General features: G+C 39.2%; 5 protein-coding genes across 6 annotated transcripts; 2 read left to right on the top strand and 3 right to left on the bottom strand.

Annotated features, from left to right (window-relative positions):
• Positions 1–388: 388 nt before the first annotated feature.
• LOC139775024 (uncharacterized) lies at positions 389–5423 on the bottom strand. Of its 2 annotated transcripts, none has more exons than XM_071710670.1 (5): positions 5317–5423; positions 2309–2376; positions 2029–2187; positions 1353–1545; positions 389–1272 (listed from the first exon to the last, which is right to left on the bottom strand). In XM_071710670.1, the coding sequence occupies exons 2-5, from the start codon at positions 2309–2311 to the stop codon at positions 866–868; spliced, it is 762 nt and encodes a 253-aa protein (XP_071566771.1). In that variant the 5' UTR covers positions 2312–2376; positions 5317–5423; the 3' UTR covers positions 389–865. The 2 variants fall into 2 exon arrangements, with proteins under 2 accessions (XP_071566771.1, XP_071566770.1); XM_071710669.1 differs by lacking the exon at positions 5317–5423 and adding an exon at positions 2598–2731 and having other exon boundaries at positions 2309–2511.
• Positions 2927–8674, top strand: L(3)04053 (lethal (3) 04053). Its single transcript, XM_071710647.1, has 8 exons — positions 2927–3200; positions 3346–3882; positions 3971–4167; positions 4245–4318; positions 4376–4487; positions 4610–4672; positions 4759–4922; positions 5067–8674. The coding sequence occupies exons 1-8, from the start codon at positions 2927–2929 to the stop codon at positions 5197–5199; spliced, it is 1554 nt and encodes a 517-aa protein (XP_071566748.1). The 3' UTR covers positions 5200–8674.
• On the bottom strand, positions 4323–8374 carry Asciz (ASCIZ zinc finger protein). Its single transcript, XM_071710646.1, has 3 exons — positions 8083–8374; positions 7782–7990; positions 4323–7704 (listed from the first exon to the last, which is right to left on the bottom strand). The coding sequence occupies exons 1-3, from the start codon at positions 8371–8373 to the stop codon at positions 6555–6557; spliced, it is 1650 nt and encodes a 549-aa protein (XP_071566747.1). The 5' UTR covers position 8374; the 3' UTR covers positions 4323–6554.
• A 3743-nt stretch (positions 8675–12417) lies between the features above and the next one.
• Positions 12418–22370, top strand: Spock (secretory pathway calcium atpase). Its single transcript, XM_071710643.1, has 15 exons — positions 12418–12557; positions 15719–15919; positions 16051–16140; positions 16238–16335; positions 16759–17017; positions 17104–17440; positions 17594–17982; positions 18082–18238; positions 18365–18535; positions 18664–18979; positions 19059–19244; positions 19335–19482; positions 19559–19651; positions 19736–19877; positions 19961–22370. The coding sequence occupies exons 1-15, from the start codon at positions 12447–12449 to the stop codon at positions 20092–20094; spliced, it is 2832 nt and encodes a 943-aa protein (XP_071566744.1). The 5' UTR covers positions 12418–12446; the 3' UTR covers positions 20095–22370.
• On the bottom strand, positions 19503–22074 carry LOC139775032 (uncharacterized). The gene is made up of 3 exons (XM_071710681.1): positions 21933–22074; positions 21532–21641; positions 19503–21337 (listed from the first exon to the last, which is right to left on the bottom strand). Exons 1-3 carry the CDS (start codon positions 21948–21950, stop codon positions 21220–21222), a joined length of 246 nt encoding a protein of 81 aa, XP_071566782.1. The 5' UTR covers positions 21951–22074; the 3' UTR covers positions 19503–21219.
• Positions 22371–22472: the final 102 nt, after the last annotated feature.

Raw genomic sequence — 22472 nt, 5'->3', positions numbered from 1 at the left:
TTTAAAATTCGAGTACATTTCTTTACAATTCGATTTAAAAAATTTTTTAAATAGATATATATATATATATATATATAATTGTTAAAGTAAAATAGATATAATAAAATTTGAAAAAAAATTGGCCCCTGAGGGGATTGAACTCGATCTTTGCGTAGCAACAACGAGCACAATCTACACTCGACGCTCTAACCAACTGATGCTAATGAGCCAATTGTAAGCGTACGTTTTAATATAACATTCTTATACTTTCTCTTTTAAAAATGTGATGAAATTAATTGTAGACGAATAAAATGATAAGAATTGTACGCTGTAAATAAAGATATATATTTCTCAGTAATATAGAAAATATCACTTGAAATAAGTATGTATAGATTTAAAATATATTGCATAACTTTTAAATATTTTATTTATATTCGTGGTTTAAAATAAGATTATAAATAATTACACAAAATAGCAGATACATTGTTCGATATATATTTTTTACATATATTTTGATTGCCGATTATTTTTTAGGTATCTCGCACTTACTAAACATACGTCGATAGAAAGTATCGTAAACTTCCGCTAAGCAAACTCGAAGAAAGTAAAGTGGATCAGAATCTATATACAAAACTTGGCCGAAAAGAGAGCATACAAAGTTAGTATTTTAATACGCAATATTACAAAATACAAAAAATAAATACAGCACTCTGAATAAAGTAGTGATACGTAGTGATATAAAAATAACGACGTTATATGTCATTACTTAAGTTATTCGAAGCAGTTAGAAAATTGCACGCTTTCGAATGTGTTCCGAAACGCGTTCAATTTTCGGTGTCCAGGCATTAAAGAGACCGCGAGTGTACATCTTCATAAATTATTATACCTAAGACAATATCAGTGGAGATGAAATTCGACTTGAAAACTTAATTTTTTTGAAAGTCGGTCCATAATCGTAATCTTCCTCTGATTCTGTCGAACTGACATTGACAGTTTCATTATGTTTATATTCAACAGATAACTCTAATACTTCATCGTCTTCGCCGGAACATACATTCACGTCTGATTCTATATCGCTCTTCTGAATCCTCGAACGAGATGTATCAACATTCAAATTATCATCAATATCACTGCCGTAATCAGAGGCATTATCAACATAACGATGGAAATTTAGTTGTAGATTGGTACACGAAGAATCATTCTCAGCCTCACTACTCGATAGATTGCTATAGTTTGAAACGTAGGAAACATTGTTTTCGTTAACGTTCATTATCTCCTTGAATACATCTGATCCTGAAATTTTATTTCCATCAGTAATATACGTACATATAACTATACAATATTTATATTTTAATCACTTATTACAAACAAACCTGTGTTAGATGCTTTAGAGAGTAGCGAAGTGTTCGTAATCTCTGCATTTTCGGAACTTGACGAATCGAGATCCAGTATTTGGGTGTTATTTAATCTTCCAAACGAAGCAACAAGTTGGGAACGGAATTTTATATAAGATTCCACTTTATAAAAACACGTTTCGCACAAAATTGTGTTATCTACCTCTGATATCTAAAAAGGGGAATATAATACTCTGTATTAAATTGTCGTACCAACACATCTGTACCTGAAAGGTAAAGAATCGTATCTCCATTATTATGAATTCAGAAAAAACAAGGTTTAAAGTTTTAAATAGGAAAATGATATATTTTTTAGATATAAAATAAAAGTAGCAACTTGATTTATTAATTTTTTAATAAAGTAATTTAACTGACACGTTTAATAGTACAACTGCCAATAACATGTTGTATCTGATTTAAAAATTAGACGCTATAAAAATTTTCAATCCAACTTTTTCTAAACATTGTATCTTAGGAACTAGTAATAATGAACATAAGACGCTTTACCATTATGCAATTTAAGCTCCTGGTTATACTGAAAAATTTATTAACTCCATTTTGACAAAAACTGGAGAGACGATTCTTTAATTATCTCTAAGGTACAGATGATATGTGGTGCACATTAATTGCATATTAATTATTATACGATACTCACTGTATAGCCAGTAATTACTTCGATAGCATTCCTCAGTGTCACATATCCATCGGATTCCTCATGTATGTCTTTTTCTTGTGAATTAATCAACAATTTTTCATCAAATACATTTCTGCAATTATCATCGGACAACTGCTTACAGCAAATGCAATAATCAGACTGTAACAAAGACCGAATCATTTTGTATTCTCTAAATTTTTTTAGGCACTTATTAATAACATCTATTATTTATTCCACGTGAAGGATTCACAACAGATTAAAATTAAAGGTTTATATTCACCATCTTTCTACCAGGCTATCGAATCGACGACGATCCAAGCACGCGATACAGATTCCAAAGTTGCGACTCTGCGTAAATATCGACAGGCTATCAATAACGTAGAATATCAATAATGCTACGTCTCGAAGCCAATTTTAAATGAAATGTCAATCGTTCAAAGAGGGAGAGAGAGAGAGATGCATCGGCACGCGGCACTCCGGCGCCTGAAAAAGAACAGCGTATAATTAGTGACGAAAAGAAAAGATCGCGTAAAAAGGAGCGAGAAGAGGAGCTCCGCTCGTTCAATTACATTTTTCTACGCTTCGCATCTTTTCTCTTCTTTTTATTTCAGATACATCCCCATACCGTTTCGAGCGTAGAAAGTGTGACGGAGTACAGGTAGAGATGAACGAGGGCTGAGGTGGGCTGAGGAGTGAGGAGTCAATAAAAGTGCTGCTGATCAAGCCAACCGAGCCAACCTAACCTGATGCGATCAGCAGGCTTCAACGGCCAGGTGGACAGTGGACAGTGACTGACAGTGACAGAACGTCAGGTCAGGCGAGTACGCGTACGCGTACCCCTCTCGGCGAGGACGTAGCGTCGCGAATGACTCGGTCGTAGCAGCGTCGACGCGAAATTATGGCGAGCCGCGGTAGGAAGACCGACGATTCATGCCGTCGGTCGTCGTTGCCGAAACGCCACATGTGGTGCTCGTCGTCTGGCGAGGAGGAGCAAGAGGAGGAGGAGGAGGAGACGGCCACGGCCACGGCCACGGCCACGGCCACGGCCACCTTCGGCCTCGAGGAGAAGATGACCCCCGAGCGTTGCCGGGACACTCAGTCCAGGAACAACCCGTCGCCGACGTCCGACCGCTTCGGCAGGAGTCGCGTCGATCCCGTCGAACAGTCGACAGGTTAGGGTTCACTGTCATTGTACGTTGTATACGCGCGCGCGCGCGCGCGCGCCCGCTTTGACCGTGAATTGTTTCTTCCTTTTTTTTCGTGCCTGACTTTTTTTTCGTGAAACTGGTAGCTGGAAGCTGAAAATGTTTTTCGCAGGTCAAGACTCGTCGTCGCGTCGCGACAGCAACCCCTTCAGTTTTAAGGCCTTCCTGAAGAATGGCACGCAGCAGACCAACTATCACAACACCGGGGCAAGGCCCAAGGTCTACTCGTCCACCACGTCGAGCCCCGGCAGTGTCCTCGACAAGGACAACGTTGGCGGCGGCGTTTACTCAGGCCGAAACCCGACGGAGCTGCCGGACTTTGTGCAGGATCACCTGGTCATCGAGCAGTGTTACTTGAATCACGAGAACAGTCAGCCGGTACTGCCCGACGTGGATAATCTGCCGGATTTCGCGCTGAACAGCATGGAACAGAGGCAGTCCCGATTGCGGGGCGAGACGAAGAAGAACGACTCTGACGTCCTGTGCGACGATCTACGATCGTTTGATCTCACCGATACGCTGCACAAAGGCTTGCCGCACAGAGATCATTCCGCGTCGAACGCGATGCATTCGAATCACTTGGATCTGCCTATGTTCGAGGATAGACTCAACGAAACTGCGCCTTCCCTTCCCCGTCCTGAGCACAGAGGTATTTCGCGTGCATTTCATGCATTTCAAACAATATACAGTTATGTTCCTGTAAAATTTGGAAAAATAAGAGGCATTTTCTTTTACAGGATTTCCATTCGATTTACCGTTACCCTTTCACGATTCTAATCCCAATATAAATGCAACCTCACGAGACGATCTTCCGTCAGGAGGCGAGGCGAGCGTCCATAAATCTCTGCCAGACTTTTTAAGCGACGGTCCTATACATAATAGATCTACAGATTCGGAACCTACCGCGAGCATGGCAGAATCCACGGAGAGAAGGGTAAGACTGTTATATAATGCAGAAATCTAATCAGATAAGATGGTACAGAGAAGATTGAATTTAAGACTATGTTGCAGCTTTTGCTCGAGAACGAAATATTACGTCAGCAATTGGAGGCATCTCGAAGACAACTTAGTGAAAAAATGGAAAGGTAATTGTATCTTGCTGGAACAAATTTTATTTTATATCATCGATGCGTTAATTGCAGAATTCGTTCATTGGAGGCCGAATTGTTGTCTAAAAAGGAAGTCGAACACGAAGAAGCTGTGCACTTGGAAAAAGCGATGGAGCAGGTCGAGGATAACTTAAAACGAAGTACAGTAAGTACAAAGATAGAGATAAGGATAAATAAAGATTCCGAATTGTAAATTGCAATTCCTGCATATTGATTATATTATGTGTCATTGGGAAACGATGACAGCATGCTATTTGTATTTCGTAGAAGCGAGCAGTTAATGCCGAAAGCACTGTCACATCATTGAAGAAAGAAATTAAGGTTTTAACGGTCAGTACTCTTTGTGCCTAGCCAATTGTAATGAAACAAAATAAAAAAACTAACGTATTGTGTGGCCGGCGAATCTGTTAATTTAGACAGAGATATCTCTGCTACGAATGGAGAACAGTCAACTTCGAGCCGGTATCTCAGCAGCTGGGCAAAGTGAAACGAATGCTGGTGCCGTCAACATGAATCGCACGGTCAGAAGGCTCGCGCGTGATTTATTCGCGGCTGCATCGTCGGCTGAAGTGTCTCTCAGGTATCCTTAAAAGTTATTTGACAATCAAATCTACTCGAAATAATTTATAATTTAAAACGGAATTCTGTGTGTATCATTAATAAGGGTGCATAATTCGATTTTTTTCGAAATCTGATCGACATTTCGATTTATACTCTTTTACAGACAATTAATGTCCGGCGTGGACAATCTGAGAGTACTCGCGTCGACCCTCGAAAACGTGGACAGGATAGAAGACTGGACCAAAGACTTTTTACCTGATTCCGATGAGGACAATGCCGCCGGTCCCGCAGTATAATAGAATTTTCTCTCTCTTTCTCTCTCTCTCTCTCTCTCTATATATATATATATATATATATATAGATATTATATATATATTCGTATTTTCACACTATTTCCCTTTTTATCACTTCACCATGTATCCCATCACCCCGTAATTTCACTGAGCATCCACTGATGATAAGTTGATCCATGCATTGATCGATTTAACACGTTAATGCATTGCTGCGCAATGCGTTGATACATTGAACGCAATGAGAATTCATTATCCAATCGTTATCATTCGTTGCAGAATTTTTAATTCCCATTTCCTCCTGCTGCCCAGATAAACATTCTAACGCAAGATCGCTTTGATCCGAACGTATAAATATATATTATTTATGAAAGACTCGTTATATTTTTGTATTTGTGACAATTTGTAAGATTTATTCAGTCATATCTATGACGACGCAAAGATGCAGATACATTTCCGACGTTATCGTGACTTTCCTCGATTAAAGGAATATATTTTCTTAGTTGTATATTGTACACGAATGAGAAATGTAGATTTGAAAAGTAATCGGAATCTCACATGATATTATCGCAAAGCTGACAGACATATTAAATGTGTTCGCCTGCATGCATCACGCGGCGTAGCACGTGATGCAAAGCTAGAATATATTTTTGACAAGAGAGATATCGAGACTCTTACACCGCGTATATGACATGTACACATGAGGCTTTAAATAGAGATACAAAACAGATGTAAATTTAGTCCGATTCCAGTCCGTAAATTTACCGATAAGTTCAGATCACAATACATATGTATATACATATTGCCGTTACAATATTTATTTTTGAATCGTCATACATAGATACATACGGAGATATACTCGAATGTATGCGAGATATGCGTAATACTTTGTGGTATATTGAAAGAAATCAAATACACATACGCTTCTATACACATACATACATACATATAGCCATACATATACAAGGGTGCAGCTACTGATGGATAATACTTATGGTGCTCGTTTTACCAACTTTTTTAATTTGAAACTTGATATAAAAATAAGTTTCAAATAAAAAAGTCGGAAGATAAATAATATAAAAATAACAAATTCCGAGAATCAGGTACTTTTCTCTCAACGACAAATCGCGTTTGACGAATTTGAAGTTCATATTTTTTAATATATTGTACGACGAATAAAAATAGACTTAAAAATAAAGATTGCAAAAAATGCAATAAATGGATCGTCAAGAATATTCGAGAACAACTTTGTATCTATAATATACATTAGGGAAGAAAGAACAGATAAAAATTGTATGAAAACCTAACTGACAAAAACATGAGGAACTAAACAGTGAACGATAAGTCACAGTGAACATAACTTATCCAAATCCCTCGAAAATATTAAATAGATCAGTCTGGGTTTCGGTGTGACTCGTTTGTGTATTTAACCAGGATCTGCAAGCTCCTGTGGGAATGTTACAATCAGTCTCACAAATCAGGGACTTTGTTTGAGTCTCGGTAGAAACTGTAGTGTCGTCGTGCGACCAAGCAGTCTGAGTCTGTATGTCGGACAGTCCTAAATCGGAGGACAGCATTTTGTCGCATGTCTGAGTGTACGTATTGCTGTACAGCAGTTGCTCCATGTTGTCCAGATTGTCCGTAGTTTGCGTCTCGATGTTTGAACTCAGGGCAAACGATCTCGACAGAGATTCGGAATAAAAGTACGAAGGGGAAAAGGCTTGCTCGGTTTGCGTTTCTATGCTGCTAAATCTGTCGTCAAATGTCTTGGCGGTTAGCATAGGATCAGCTTGAGACATCCCATCGGTTGAAGCGAAAGAATATCCTTCAACCGCCGACGTGTCTTCGACATAAGGCAACGTCATTAAAGCCACTGTGCTTTTCGGTACGCCCTGTATCAAAGGATTATGACTGTGGCTGTAAAATGTCTCGAATTCCGTCTGAGTCACGTTATCGTTGAAAGCCTCGAACATATCCTTCTCGGGTATCGTTTGCGTGCTTGAAGTATTCTTCTCCTCCCAGAAATCCTGCAAGCCCACATCGTGGCGAAGTGGCAGCGGACTAGCCGGGAATAAATTGCCCGACGCGAAATTGTCGCCGAGATTGAGATCCTCCTTGAGCAACGTCTGTTCTGATTGTTTTGATAATGCGCGACATCTTCCACCGCGTTTATGCATCTTCGACGAGTCTTTCGAGTTTGCTTGTGGTGTTTGCGTTTCTATCGATTTCCCGGAGGTTTTTTCCTTGGACAGATTATTGGTCTGCGTTTGCTTAGATATTCGACGTTTCGCATTGTGCAGATTGTTATTGTTGAATTTCGATGGATTCGATATCTTCTTGCTGCTTCTTTTATAGTCGTCCGTCTGTACTCCGACATCAGATGTACTTTTTGTCGCGACATCGGTATCTTGGCTGTTTTTTCCAGATTTATCTGGATTGGGCAGTATCGTGACGGGTTTGCTTATAATTCCTCTTGGTAAAACGATTCGCACTGTCTTAGAATTGGTGTGTCTACAAAGAAATTACAAATATCAGTAAATCTTCTATTCAATTCCAATTAAGATGTGTAGTACGACGAATAAATAAACCTTGAGTTTTTATATTTCTCCGTTATAGCGTGCAGAGATCGTTTTGCGTGCGTAAGCAACGCTTCGTACGTGATGTAAGTCTTTGAGCAGGAACACGTGAACTCTACACCACAGACTCTTGCATGCCCCTTCTTAGCGGATTCAGTGGAGAAGCTTTTGCCGCAACGATCGCACGCATAATTTTTTTCCGCGTGTACTTTCAAATAATGCTGGAAGAACGTAGCACTATTAATATCCTTGAAATTGAAAATCTTCCTCAACGCTAAGCTACTAATCATACGAAACATTGAGGTATACACACCTGCTTCAGGTATTTCATGGTGCTGAAGTATCTGTGGGAATTAACCGCGTAGACGCACGACTCCACCGGGCAGTGATATCGTGCATTTTCCTTGGCAATTTTATCCAACTTTTTGCGCTGGTGCACCTTGAGGTCGTGCAACCGGTAGCGCGGCTCGTTCCTGAAGACGAGCCCGCACTGCTCGCACCTGACATTGTTGTTTATCACGCTCAGCTCTTCCGGCGACGGACAGATCGTCTTCTCGGGCGGCGACGCGCCGCTTTCCGCCGGTCGGTTAAATCCCCTCGGCATTGCAGGTTATAGGTTATATCTCGCGGGCCTCGCGGCGGCTCGCGGCACGATTTCACAGACAGACTCTCGCCGGCGCGGCGCGGCGTGATGTGCGATGTCAACAATGTCCGCACTGCATGGAAGAGGGAGGATGCGTGAAAAACCAGAGACTCAGAGACCACCAGAGACCACTCCGCTAAGCTGTCATTGTTACTCTTTTCTCTTATATCTCATCTCGCATTGTCTTTTTCATTTAAAGTACCTACGGTATAAAATAAGATATGTGTATTAATGTATTAAAAATATATTTTATCATCTCTAAGATATGTAAAAAGTATTCCTATCCTAAATGTTTTGTATCTTTTTACACATGCATTTAATCAGTCTCTTCTCCGGTTCTCATTGTTTGAGAAACTTTTTCCTTATATTTCGAAGTAAAACTATACTGATACAATTCCAGATATCGTACTCGTATCTGGAGTTATCCGGGCTTATCACGGCTACTGAAGAAAATCTTGAAATCGTCTTGAAATCAATAAGGAATTCGGATTCAGAACAGTGTCACGATTAGCCCGCTTTTGGAGTACCCATACGCATCCCTCGGCGGCTCGGCCGCCTCGGCCTGTCAGCGCGGCGCTACTTGTCGCAAGTCTCGCGACTCGCAACTGCCTGCAACTGCCGGAGTTGCCGGGAGTGCCGGGACCGAGTCGGCCGAGTCCTCCTTCGCGGCCCGGCTCGATACGTCTCGCTCGGTCGCTCGTCCCCGGTCCCGTCGTCGCCCGTCGGTCCGGTCGGGTCGGGTCGGGTCGATCGACCTTCCGTCCGCGAACGGCGCGAACAGCGGCGGTGGCGAGCGCTCGGGAGAGACGCGTGCGACCGTGTGCGACGCGAAAGTGGACCGCGCGGTCGAATTGGCGTCTGGCGAGCGTACACGCCGTACTGGCCCTACACCAACATACTTGACTCAGTGCCAGTCAGTGCGTTCTCGCTCGCGCGGAGGGACGTGTCGTGTGCCGAGTGCCGAGTGCCGAGTGCCGACTGCCGAGTGCGTGCATCGAGAGCGTGTGCGTTTAATAATTCTCTTCTCCACAAGCTGTATCGTAGATCCCGCGCCGGGACCGACTCCCTGGGGACTCTCGCCTGTCGCCCGACACCGGGACCGGCCGCCGGCGATCCACACGAGCGACACGAGCTGTCACACGGTATAGTAAACGTCGCACGGTTCCGGCCGCGACGGTTCCGGCGGGTTTCCGCGGATCACCGTGTATACGTACGTGCACCCCACGTATGTACGTGTACGTCGCGCAGCCGTGTTATTGATTTTTACCTGAGGAGAGAAAACGCGTAATCGCCACCACGTACTTTACTTGTACGTATGTACATCGCCGCGGCCCGACGTCCACATGTAGCTGTCTAAAGTTCTGTGATCGACGTCCCGTGTCCCGTCGTCCCGTCGTCCCGTCAACGCCTCGGGAGCTTCTAGAAACGTTCAACCGCCTGGCGGAATTATTGTAGGACGAATCCAACTGATCTGCCGCTTGTAATCGTGCTTTGCTTATAACATTTCTCTTTTTTCTTTTTTTCCTTTTTTCTTTCCTCTTATCGGTGAAGCTTGAGTGCTTATTGAGGGTTGAATCTTAAAGGGAAAACCAATTCTATCAGTCGATCATAGTTGTTGTCTATCGCTGTCCGCAATTGATACGATGACCTATAAAAAACGAACAGGTTTTAAAATAATAAAAATTAATCAACCTGAGATTATCATAATTCAATTGTCACGCGATGAATTTACTTCAATTGCTAATTGACAATTGTCAAGTAGTCAATATCGAATTTTTTTTCCTATAATTTCTCTATGCAAGCACAAATTAACTTTTTATCTTGGCAGTCTTCGATAAAAAAAACATGCGGAATAAATATGAAAATAAAATTAAAAAATTTTGATAGAATTTTCCTAGAGTTTCCTCATCGAATGGCTTCGAATGATGTACGACTAAAACGTTTTGCAAAATTATTTGTGTCTCGAGATTTTTGCACCATGCAATGGCGCAAAATATTACACAAAGCTCTAATAAAGCAATCAAACAAATATATATTCATTGTGCCAATCTATACGATCGTCGTTGTGGTCATTGCATTGTTTTCTTTTAGAGTTGCACCAATAAAGCTATCACGAGCTTACCGTTATCAAAGCGCTTCTCTTTTCACAGTTGTTAAGATTAAGGAAGCGTTATCAATTAAATATATATTTGAATCAGATGCGGTTTTTTTTTCAGATAAAAGAGTTAGTTATTGATAAATTTTGTCGTACTAAAATAACATAAAGTTAATATAAAATAATACGCGGCGCGAATCCAAAATCACAAGTTACATATAAATCTGTAATTATCTTGTCGTTTATTTATAATAGATAACGCGCGCGGATTATTCTAATCAGTCTTGAAACTTTGATATCTGATAATTTATCTAACTTATTATTTCAATTAATGATAGATTATTAATTTTAATGACAAATATAAGAATCTTTTTCAATGGCACTTAATTTTTTTAACGACACACACACAAGCACTCGATAAATGGAAACTATCGTTTTATCGTAATCTCCCGTTTCGCATTAGGAAAATATTTTTTTATAGCTTTGATGCAATTCCGACAACAGAACGATTCACCGTTAAAAAAAAGATTAATAAATAACGTCGCATGAAGTTTCGGAATGAGGAACAATTACTTTTAGATTTGTCGTTGAAGAAACTGCGTTATAATTCAATGGAAATGAATAGAGCAGTTGCTCGCGGTGTGCCGTTAGCGAACATCGCATCAGTTGTCGTTGATCGATACTCAGACATTTCAAATGTGCCCTTGCCTTTCATGAATTATTAAGGATGCTTTGACATTTTACTCAATTATAGTTCTTGGAATATTTAAATTTGTATATAGATAATTCCATCGACTTTTTATAATTATAACTCATAAAAGTATCTAATTAAGAAGCGATCATTTTGGCACAAATGCAAACGTTTCATTTACATTGTATTATTAAATGTAATTATTAAACATTGTTACATTAGTTATACGCACCTTGGTTTGCCATTTATTTTCATTCTGAAGAGAATTATGTGACGATGCGCGTATTCTTGGGAAACTGTTCTTGACAAAAGCTTAATCACCTTGTCGCCTAAAATATCTCGGTGTTCCTTGTATTTAATTTTAAAATTCCACGTCTGGGCAGCAGGGGCATAAATTAGATTGAAATTTTTTATTTCACAAAATAGTAAATGGGCACCTGTAAAAGTTTTAATAAATTAAAGCAGATGTAAGAGTATGATACAAATAAAGAGAACTTTATATTGAAAAAAGTAAGACTTTAGAAATTTAAAATGTTGGCCTCTCATTTCCGTGAAGGAAAAGTTTTTTCGATACATTCGAAGTTAAGTCATTTACTCCCAATTGATCGAAGAGTTTCGTAAATTAAAAAAACGGCAAGCGGTAGATCCGATAGGAACGACACCCGGTATTATATATTTGCGGCACCCGGGACAGATAAAATGCAAATGATCGGCAGAAAGGTAGAACGCGTCTAGTGTCCGTCGCGCTGTCATGTCAGTCAGTTAAATGCGCAAAGACCGCTAAAAATTTATGTAAAGCTGAGTCACTTCACGAGACTGTTTCCACCAGCCTTCGCGTGTCTAGAAATCGCTTCCAATAATCGCTTCGAATAAAACAGACTTGGGACTCGGGAGGGAGGACCGTCACGTGCACTAAAATCGCTGTTGTTTCGTTTCATTCGTATAGCGACATATATAGAAGAGGAAGACGATGCGCCACGCCGTTCTCATTTTTCCTGGCGAACTGAGTGAACCGGATTAGGAGAGATAGAGAAATATAGGAAGAGAAAGGAGAGGAGAAGAAGAGAGGAGAGAAGAGAGGACGCGAAATCGATAGCGCGCGATTTCGGCGGTGTCGGGTCAGCTGGTGGTGCTTTCATCCCCCGCGGGTTGTCAAGTCGCACTTTCCCTTCCTGTTTCCCCCCTTGGAAACACGGAGCGTTACGGGAAGTGGTGTCGCGGTGTTGAGAGAAGCTACCCCTCTCCGCGATGAGAGACACCGGCAACCAGGCCAAGTACGAGCAGCTCTTGGACGACGCCGGCCTCGAGATCCGCAACGACGACAAGGAACATAACGACGAGAATGCGACATTAAACGAGGTAAGCCTATTAGAACTGGAACGTTCTGCCGCTCTGGACAACATAATCAGGACAACATAATAGTCTTCGTACATGCGTGTAGGATCATTCATATGATTCCTCGTTATATAGCAATTATGTTTAGATTAATTAATATATGTTTAACCTTCCATGTGCACACATGGGTCTACGGCGTCCAAATCAGAATAATATCTGCTCGTAACTGTAAAACCTGCAAGCCTGCCAGAAAATATTAAATAAACGATGTTTATCAAAATGACTATAAAATCGTCAACTACAATGTAGAGAGTATGTAGACAGACGAATTTGGTGAATTTTTTCAGATTTTTTGAAAATACTTTAAGGTACGGAAAAATAGCGTCAAACGTGACAGACCCATGTGTGCATTGGGAAGATACCGAAAAAACGTATGCACAGGAGGGTTAATATGGCTTGATATTTATTGATATTTGTTGAGTTGTAAGATCCAAAAAACATGTGTTATATATGCACGGGAAAAAAATCAAGTTGCTTCAATTAAACGTCGACGTCACGAGCTGCCACAAGCATAAATAGTTAATTCAATTGGATATTATTGGACCAAATATTTAAATTATTAAAACAATTATCTGATGTTTTTTGTTCATTAATATTGATGTTGCATCAACAAATTTTATCTCAATAACACTATACTGATGCTGTTGATACATCATTTCTTTTCCGTGTGGGCACTTAATCGGAGCTTTTTCTTTAATTTATTACTTTGGAAGAGAAAACTTAAAGGACATAGATATATATCTTTTTGTTTTGGTCTCTATATATAGATTCATCCCTCGAGATACCGATAATGATGAATCATCTGATATACATATCTTTCTGCGCGCGTGTTGCAATTAAGTTATGCAATTTCATAAAATATCTGTATTTATAACATAAATCTGTTTTTCTATTTACGAGAACTGGATAAAAAGTTCGGATTAATCGGATATCTAAAGAATCTATTTGAAGTTATCAGGAGTGATACCAAACTGAAGCAAGTTAGTTTTGCTTTTCGCGTCACGCCCTCCAATATCTCGTTTTTCCCTGGTCCTGGTTTTCGGTACCTATTCAAATTTGCAACTTTACTTCGCAGGTCGATTTCGCGGCTAAACTTTTTACACTTCTCGTTATTTCGTCTTTCCTCTCTTTCTCACCAACGTCTAATTGTATTCGCGCTTCGTTTTAAGTGCAGAAAATATAAACGTAGTACAGCTACAAAGAACAGACCTTTGTTCTTCTGGGAAAGGCGCGAAATTTCGCTCGTACACCGTCACACTACATAAATAATTCCGATGATTTTTCGAGGGTGTCGAAAGACAAATTGCCGATTGTCTCGAAAAAGGAAGATAATTAAATTCTCATAAATGTTAAAGGACGATTTGAATGAATAATTAGAGGTGGAGATTGTGGACTGCGATACGTGTGCTGCTTACGTAAGTGAAACTCGGTATATTACAAGGAAATGCCCGTCACGTTACACGTAAGCAAGGACACAAAAATGAGAGCATTGCCAATAGATTGCAAGGAGTAAAATACGATTAATGGTATCTGCATATAATGACGCGAAGTGTCGCGACTATTTGCATCGGCAACAAGCAACAGCCTACATCTCGAAAAGTGTTTAAATAACGTATTAGCCTGTTCGCTTTAACACTTTTTTCACTTTGTCTCTCCTCTCTCCTCGTGCTTGCAGCAAGTGTACGTCACGTTTCGAGTGAAAAAATGCAACCACACGCTTGCGCTATGGAACTGCAATGATGTCACGTAAATATATTATATATATAGATAGAGAGATAAACAGAGATTCACGAATCGAAACAAAGCGCAAGCGGCATCGCCCAGATAGCACAAAATGTTCTATGAACGTTCTTACAAAATATAAATGTTCTTAATTTCAGCATATTATTTCAATCGGATATAAACGGCATCCGCTGGGATCTTTCTCGTACGTAAAATATGACGAACGGTGGTACAAGAACGGTATATAAATCACGTGTACGGCACAAACTTGTATCAGTTGAATTTGTATCGTGGAGTCCTACTCTTATAGTCTCTCACACACACACAACACACATACACACACACACACTTTTGGATTTCGGCTGCGGGCTGCGTGCCTTTCGTGATTCATTACCCTGCGTGGAAGTTTCCCAGTACGTGAGGATTGAGAGCCCCTGACGCGTGCACGAGGCACGAGCACGAGCACGAGGTGCATACGTTGGCATACGTGCATCGGTGCACGTGGCGGCCGCGGCGCACGGCGCACGACACGACATTGATTTTGGGAAATCGGAATTGATCGGAATGACGGAGTATGTACATACGGGAATTGGCGGAAAAGGAGAGAACGCCGGGGGAGGACCGGGCGAATTTACAGAGGAATCGCGGACTCGAATTTGACGGCACCTGTCAAATTTAGCGTCCCTCGCGCGATCCCGTTTAAACGTGGCCGATATCGCGATCGAGAGAGCGATCGCGCTTCCCTATTTACTCGACATGCCGCCTTCTCGCCGACCTGTTCTGTGATCCGTCCGGCATCCCCGATCCCCGATCCCCGATCCCCGATCACGTCCTCGAATCGCCGCTCTCGATATCCGTTCGGAGTTTCGGAGATGTATTGACAGATTGATCGGGTTACCGCTGCCGCTGTGAGGTTAACATTCGAACGTTTCATTATTTTGTCCCGACGTGCATCTTCGTTGATCGAATTTCGATCGATCACTTTTCTGCTTTCGTTATATTGCCGTCGAAGTCTTTTTTTTTCTTCAGTCGAGCGTTTTCCGCTTCGATGCGCGCATTTTTTTACACAGTTGCGACAATTGAGATAACGCGCAAAATACGTTAATTTGGCGCTATTGATAAGACGGGGGAAAGGCAGCCTGGCAGCGTAAAGTCGCGCCACATGTAGGTATATAACGTTGTATTGTAGGTAAAGTAAACGATTTAGCGTTACGCCGTACGCCGCGCCGTTCCCAATTAGTCGAGAATGGTCTGTTTTCTCATACAATATGTCTCTCATGTTGAATTTAACTTCATTTTTTCATATATTTATTATAGTACTAAATTGAAATCCTAACGCATAACAATAAGCATAATTTGAAATTCGTTTATACAAATAGTTTAATGTGATAATGTTTTTTAAGGATAAAGAACAAGATTCTGAAATGTGGTTGACAACTGCTGAATCGGCTAGTCTTGGAGCGGAAGAGGTAGCAGCTAGATTACACGTCGATGTGCGAACGGGACTCAGATGGCAAGAGTCTGACCATAGAAGGCAACTGACAGGTTTCAATGAGTTCACCGTAAAGGAAGAAGATCCACCATGGAAGAAATATATCGAACAGGTAGGAGTTTCCCAAGAATCCCAAGCTTATTTTCTACGCTTGTGATACGTATAGAAAATTGTAACAGAGGGTAATAATACCAATTTAGATAGATTTGCACGCAATTTCAATTGAATTTAAATATGTTTCAGTTCAAGAATCCATTGATTCTTCTCTTACTTGCCTCTGCATTTGTCAGCGTGTGCATGAAGCAATTCGACGACGCTGTCAGTATTACTGTGGTGAGTAGATTTAACTCTTTTTAACTTTTATTAATCCCATAAATTTTGGCAGGCATTATCTAACCGATGCTTATGTTTGTGATACGTTCCTTTGTAGGCTATCATAATAGTGGTGACAGTTGCATTTGTACAAGAATACCGATCGGAGAAATCTTTAGAGGAATTGAATAAATTGGTACCACCGATATGCCACTGGTAAATAGAGTTCTGCTTTTTATTAGGTGCTTTATTAACCACATACACTATACGCTATACAAATAATAATGAATATTAGTCCAATCTTGAGACAGCATGTATCCAAATTTACAATTCTTTAGAAGTATGGTCCTTGGAGGATATTCTAACCCTTTATACGTGCAGCATTCCTCTTTCCCTTCTTAACGAAGAAGATATAATATGTCGTTGCACTCTGTAGAAGGTGAAACTTACTTCTATGAAACCATATGAAACTCCATAAAGTCCTATACTTAACAATTAAAGAAATCCCGACTTAAGAGAAATTGCAAAAAAAAAACCATTCTTTATCAAATTTCTACTTTGCTAAAAATTCTTAATATTTTCTTTAATTGCGTTAAGATACTTTTACGTTACTGTTGTATTCCGATATTTTGTTTGCAGCTTAAGAGAGGGCCGTGTGGAAACATTTCTAGCGCGTAATTTAGTTCCTGGTGATATAGTGTATTTAAATATTGGAAATAGAGTACCTGCCGATATCAGAATATTCGAAGCTATAGATCTGGCGATTGACGAGAGTAGCTTTACTGGAGAGACGGAACCGGCGCAAAAGTCAACGGCTCCTTTGCTCAAGACTAATGGATTGACATCAAAGAGAAATATCGCCTTCATGGGCACTTTGGTGCGCTGTGGAAACGGCAAGGTAAATTCTGTTAAAAACTATACATAAAATCCTTGGGAATAATTGCGCTTTACCATCAACTTATGTTACAATATCGCGCAACACAGGGAATTGTAGTGAATACGGGAGAAAAGAGTGAATTTGGGGAGGTTTTCTCGATGATGCAAGCCGAGGAGGCACCAAAGACTCCACTACAGCGAAGCATGGACATTTTAGGTACTCAGCTGTCCTTCTATTCGTTCTGCATTATCGGTATTATCATGCTGCTGGGCTGGATCCAAGGTAAGGCTATCCTTGAGATGTTTACCATTGGTGTAAGCTTGGCAGTAGCAGCTATACCGGAAGGCCTGCCTATCGTCGTGACTGTGACACTGGCATTGGGAGTGATGAGAATGGCCAAGAGAAAAGCCATTGTGAAGAAGTTACCAACCGTTGAGACTCTTGGTAAATTGAAATTAACGAAAAAAATTATTTTTTTTAAATTTATATTGGTTAAATTATCTTTATTTCTCTTATTATTATTTAAATATATATTTTTCCAATCTCTTATGTACTAAAATTCCAAACATAAGGAGCGAAAGCTTGTTTTATTTTTAGGTTGCGTAAATGTGATATGTTCTGATAAAACCGGCACGATCACGAAGAACGAGATGACCGCTACGATTCTCGTTACGTCGGAGGGTTACATCGCGGATGTTACTGGAGCAGGATACAACGACGTGGGAGAAATACACATACGGAAATGTGATAATCTTGATCTCGCACGCGCTGCTATCAGTAATATGCTGGAAGTGGGTTGCGTGTGCAATAATGCTATTATACAGAATGACACTCTGTTGGGACAACCAACGGAAGGTGCGCTGATAGCAGTGGCAATGAAATTCGGAATGTATGGTGTCACTGATAGATATCTGCGATTGCAAGAATATCCATTTTCTTCCGAACAAAAGATAATGGCTGTGAAATGTACACCGAAGTTTGGCGAGGTAAATTTAAAGCAAAAAAAAGAGCAATTCTCTTGATAATAAATCGATTATTTCTTATTTTGGAATGTCAAATGCATATGCTATAATTTTATATTTCAGAATAGACAAGAAATGTACTTTGTAAAGGGTGCTTTGGAAAAAATTTTGCCGCAATGTACAAAATATTACGAGAATGGTCAAGTATATGCCCTTAGTCAAAAGAAAGATCAAGAATTTTTGACAGAAGCATATGACATTGGTCAACAAGGACTGAGAGGTATTATCTCTCTAAGCATAATAATGAATGGATATAATAAATTTAATTATATTTTTTTCTATGATATTTTTCTATGTGTTATCTCATGGATATCTTTTTATATTATACTCATCAATTTGGTTACAGTGATTGGTCTGGCACGAGGCTCTTCGTTACAAGATCTAATTTATATCGGCCTGGTTGGTATTTGTGACCCACCAAGACCACATATGCGCGAATCTATTAGCATTTTGTTAAACAGCGGTGTTAAGGTGAAGATGGTGACTGGTGATGCTAAGGAAACTGCAGCTGCAATAGGTACATAAATAAATAGTAATATATCACTTATAAAACACTATCACATTTTTTATACAATGAACGCAATGTCTAGCAAATTTTTGCAATCACATAGTTACAAAGGATAAAGGATTTAATTATTTTTTCAGCTAGCATGATTGGTTTGGATACACTTCACAGTCGGCTGTTATCGGGAGACGAGATTGATATGATGTCCGAGCATCAATTGGAACAGTGCATTAATAGCGTTAGTGTATTTTACCGCGTAACACCAAAGCACAAACTTTGTATCGTAAAAGCCTTACAGAGAAATGGCAACATAGTGGGTATGACCGGTGATGGTGTAAACGACGCAGTTGCGTTGAAGAAGGCCGATATAGGCATCGCCATGGGTAAAAATGGCACTGATGTATGCAAGGAAGCGGCCGACATGATTTTGGTCGACGACGATTTCGGAACTATTATGTAAATAATGTATTGTCTAGCAAATTTTTTAGCATTTAAATCAATGTTTACCAATTATGTATATCGGTTTTTGTTTTAGCGCGGCGATCGAAGAGGGGAAGGGAATCTTTCACAACATCCGCAATTTTGTCAGATTTCAATTGAGTACTAGCATAGCCGCGCTTTCTCTGATTGCTCTCGCGACGTTGATGAGTATACCGAATCCTTTGAATGCTATGCAAATACTGTGGATCAACATCATTATGGATGGTCCACCTGCTCAAAGGTTAAATAAATTACTTTTCGATTTAACGTTTCATTAAATATTTATTACACATTTTTTTATGCATTAATCTTTTTCTGTATCTCTCCACAGTCTTGGAGTAGAACCGGTTGATAAGGATGTTCTGAAGCAAAAGCCACGAAATACAAAGGAGCCAATGATCACCCGTCACCTCATAATTAACGTCTTATTATCCGCCAGCATCATCGTTCTTGGCACTTTGTGGGTGTACAACAGAGAGGTAATGCGTGTGTGTGTGTGTGTGTTTTTTAATAAATTATATTTTTCTTTCTTGATTACATATGCTTAATTTCCAGATGGTTAATGGAAATACCGCGAGAGATACTACCATGACATTTACTTGCTTCGTATTCTTCGACATGTTCAATGCTCTTAGCTGTAGATCACAGGTAGGAATTTATACTTTTATTTCAGATCTGTATTATACCAAGGAAAAAAGATTACTACAGCCGGAAAATACCCATTTGTTTCAGACAAAATCCACATTTACGATCGGTTTGTGGAGTAATAAAATGTTCCTGGTAGCCGTAACGCTCTCTGTCATCGGACAAATGTTCGTGATCTACTTCCCTCCGTTACAGAAAATATTTCAGACTGAAGCTCTCACGGTGAAAGGTAATCACACTACCGTTATCATGATACCGTTAAAGATAATCGATATATATTTCTTGTATAACTTGGTTATTTTTAACTTTCAGATCTTTTATTCCTGACGGCATTGACATCGAGTGTCTTCGTCATCAGCGAGATAAAGAAATTCATCGAGAGGCAACTGCAAAGACGTCGCGTTAATGGCCAGTATTATAACAAGTTCGAAATGGACTTTGTATGACAGTTACAGTCTGCCGGCGAGAGCAAGGCGGACAAAGATCATAATGAATAAGCGCATCAATTATCGCTCGACGTCAATATGCAGTCGGTCGCGTTCGTTTATAACTGACACATTACGTCTCGCTAACTCACATCTACTCGACTGTGCTTGCACGTTCGTAACTTCGTCACGTGTGCACCTCTATCACAAAATAGAAGAATAATAATATCCTTTTGATGACAGTTCTAATGTATCGATTGCGCAGTGTGACTGCAGTTTTTTTACCATTTACAAATTGTCGATTCTATTTTTTCCAGCACATTGTGTGCACTTCTTAGAAAGAAAAAAGGAAAGAGAGAAACATTTCGGTAACGGTAGTAAGTTACGTAGACTGTAGCTATTAGACTATATTTCATTATTGTCCCTACAGTGAGACTATAAATCACTATTTCATAGATGGTAGCGATGCTACTGCACATTCCATGCACGTTTGATAGATCAATGACTTTTAACGATACTTTAACGAACTTTTAACGATATATTCTATTTGTAATATAGTCTTAGAGACTGCAGTCCAAAACAATGTTTGCACAGAATCATCGTAATCATTCTATCTTACACCTTTTTCTAAATATTGTAACAGTTTTTAAGCCTCACTCAGCAAGAAATATCGATTCCGCCGTTTGTTCATTCATTGTCAATCAATTCACGTTAGAGGAGAAGCGAATCATGCAGCATTTTACCGAGTAAGAATAAGACAGAGATAAGCATATTGTAATTAAACCAGCCATACAAATCGATTGCATTTAAGAATACAGTTGTAATCGGCGAAAATAAATGCTCTTACAATGTTCCTTATTAATTCCACGTTGGCGAACGTATCCCTTCGATGGCAAGGTAATATAATGGAAATTGCACCAACGACGAATGTGCTGTTTCCCTAAATAGCATAATAGCTAATTTATATTCAAGTAACATCCAATTCTATTATGCCATCGAAAAGATACTCGCGTGTTGCATTATATAAAGATATTCGAATTAATATTTCATGAGTATATTAATGAATTAATACACATGTTCGTATATGTTACGTTATATGTATACAGATATTTTATATTCAATTTTCTAAGAATTTAAACAAATTGTTTAATGAATTCCTTCAAGAACACTATAAGTTTTATATTGATACAATTCCGGTCCACCGTAGCCGTACAGCAGCTTTCCTTTACCATTTTCATCGTAATAAGGATAGCGATACTTTGGCCTAAAAAAATTAATATGAAAATTACTATGCGATACTATTTGACGCTTTTCAGTGAAAAGATTTTTTTTTAGGAAACTACTGTGTTATAACGTAACAGTCGGAATCGTACAAATATTTAATGCCAAACTAAATATTGACTAATTTCTTTAACTGTTTATTTTATAATTAAATATCGAGATATTTGCTTGACTCACCGTTCGAAATATTGAAAATTCGGTGCTTGAGGTTCGAGTATAGCCAGACTTTCATCAATTATTACGAGAAGAAGAATGGCGAATATTGTTAACGTGATTATAGTCGGCCACTGTAAAATGAAAAAAAAGTTTCGGAAAATAATGAAGTAAAAAGAAATTTGCTTTATTTGTTAACGAATATTTCTTTGCAAAACTCGATACTCGTTAAATATTAATGAGTAGAGTTTCAAGCAAAATTGAGACGCAATTGCAAAGTTACAATTAGAAAGTTGCGACAGATAACGTGGCTGGTTGATTAAATTTTTAAGCGATCGTGATTCAAGAAATAAAATTATATTCCTAATTAGATTACAAAAGATCATTATATTTGCAGTTTATTAATATCATTTTGTATTACTTACAGAGGTAGAGCTCGCCATGACAAATCAATTGAAATGTTCTCTCGATTAATAGTAAGCAATTTTGAAAATAGTGCGAAATAAAAGTTTCTTTTTGGTAGAACAATTATTAATCGTTAGTCGGATCAATTATTAATCAATTTAACAAATACCACAGAATAAAATTGATCGACGCGCTGTATCCAACCTCCCAGATTCACGTCAGAACTCAGTCTAAATTTCTTCCTTTCCCCACCATCCTTATTCTTTCCCCGATGTCTAAAGTGAAAGTTCTGAGATACGTTGTGCTACATACTTTGATTGCTTCATCTGAATGTCGACCGTGAAATTTTCGCAACATCCGAAAAGATGTGTTTTGAAAGTATCAATAAAATGATATTTGCTTGATTGCAAATTATACGTAAAGTATAAATACTGAGAAAATAAAAAAATATCAAGAGATCATGTTTTTTAAATTATTTCTAATTACTTTAAGTTGCGTATGCCATTCAATAATTAATATATCGGATATACACTGCACTTATTCTAATTCTAATTAATTGC

This window comes from Temnothorax nylanderi, unplaced genomic scaffold, assembly GCF_030848795.1.
Source record: "Temnothorax nylanderi isolate EJ_2023f unplaced genomic scaffold, tnyl_v1.0 TNYL_tig0091_pilon, whole genome shotgun sequence".
NCBI classification, from domain to species: Eukaryota; Metazoa; Arthropoda; class Insecta; order Hymenoptera; family Formicidae; genus Temnothorax; species Temnothorax nylanderi.
Note: the sequence above shows the minus strand (reverse complement) of the source record. Positions and strands in the feature narration are given on the sequence as shown.

Excerpts from the sequence above, each read along its gene's own strand:
- Spock (XM_071710643.1), top strand. The coding sequence starts at position 12,447 with ATGAGAGACACCGGCAACCAGGCCAAGTACGAGCAGCTCTTGGACGAC. Across the intron at positions 17,018-17,103 it reads TGCGCTGTGGAAACGGCAAG|GGAATTGTAGTGAATACGGG; the intron begins GTAAATTCTGTT and ends CGCGCAACACAG. Across the intron at positions 19,652-19,735 it reads CTCTTAGCTGTAGATCACAG|ACAAAATCCACATTTACGAT; the intron begins GTAGGAATTTAT and ends CATTTGTTTCAG.
- LOC139775032 (XM_071710681.1), bottom strand. Across the intron at positions 21,338-21,531 it reads AATTTTCAATATTTCGAACG|GCCAAAGTATCGCTATCCTT; the intron begins GTGAGTCAAGCA and ends TAATTTTTTTAG.
- Asciz (XM_071710646.1), bottom strand. The coding sequence starts at position 8,373 with ATGCCGAGGGGATTTAACCGACCGGCGGAAAGCGGCGCGTCGCCGCCC. Across the intron at positions 7,991-8,082 it reads CCATGAAATACCTGAAGCAG|CATTATTTGAAAGTACACGC; the intron begins GTGTGTATACCT and ends ACGTTCTTCCAG. Across the intron at positions 7,705-7,781 it reads GAGAAATATAAAAACTCAAG|ACACACCAATTCTAAGACAG; the intron begins GTTTATTTATTC and ends ATTTCTTTGTAG.
- LOC139775024 (XM_071710670.1), bottom strand. Across the intron at positions 1,546-2,028 it reads AAGTAATTACTGGCTATACA|ATATCAGAGGTAGATAACAC; the intron begins GTGAGTATCGTA and ends TCCCCTTTTTAG. Across the intron at positions 1,273-1,352 it reads CTCTAAAGCATCTAACACAG|GATCAGATGTATTCAAGGAG; the intron begins GTTTGTTTGTAA and ends ATAAAATTTCAG.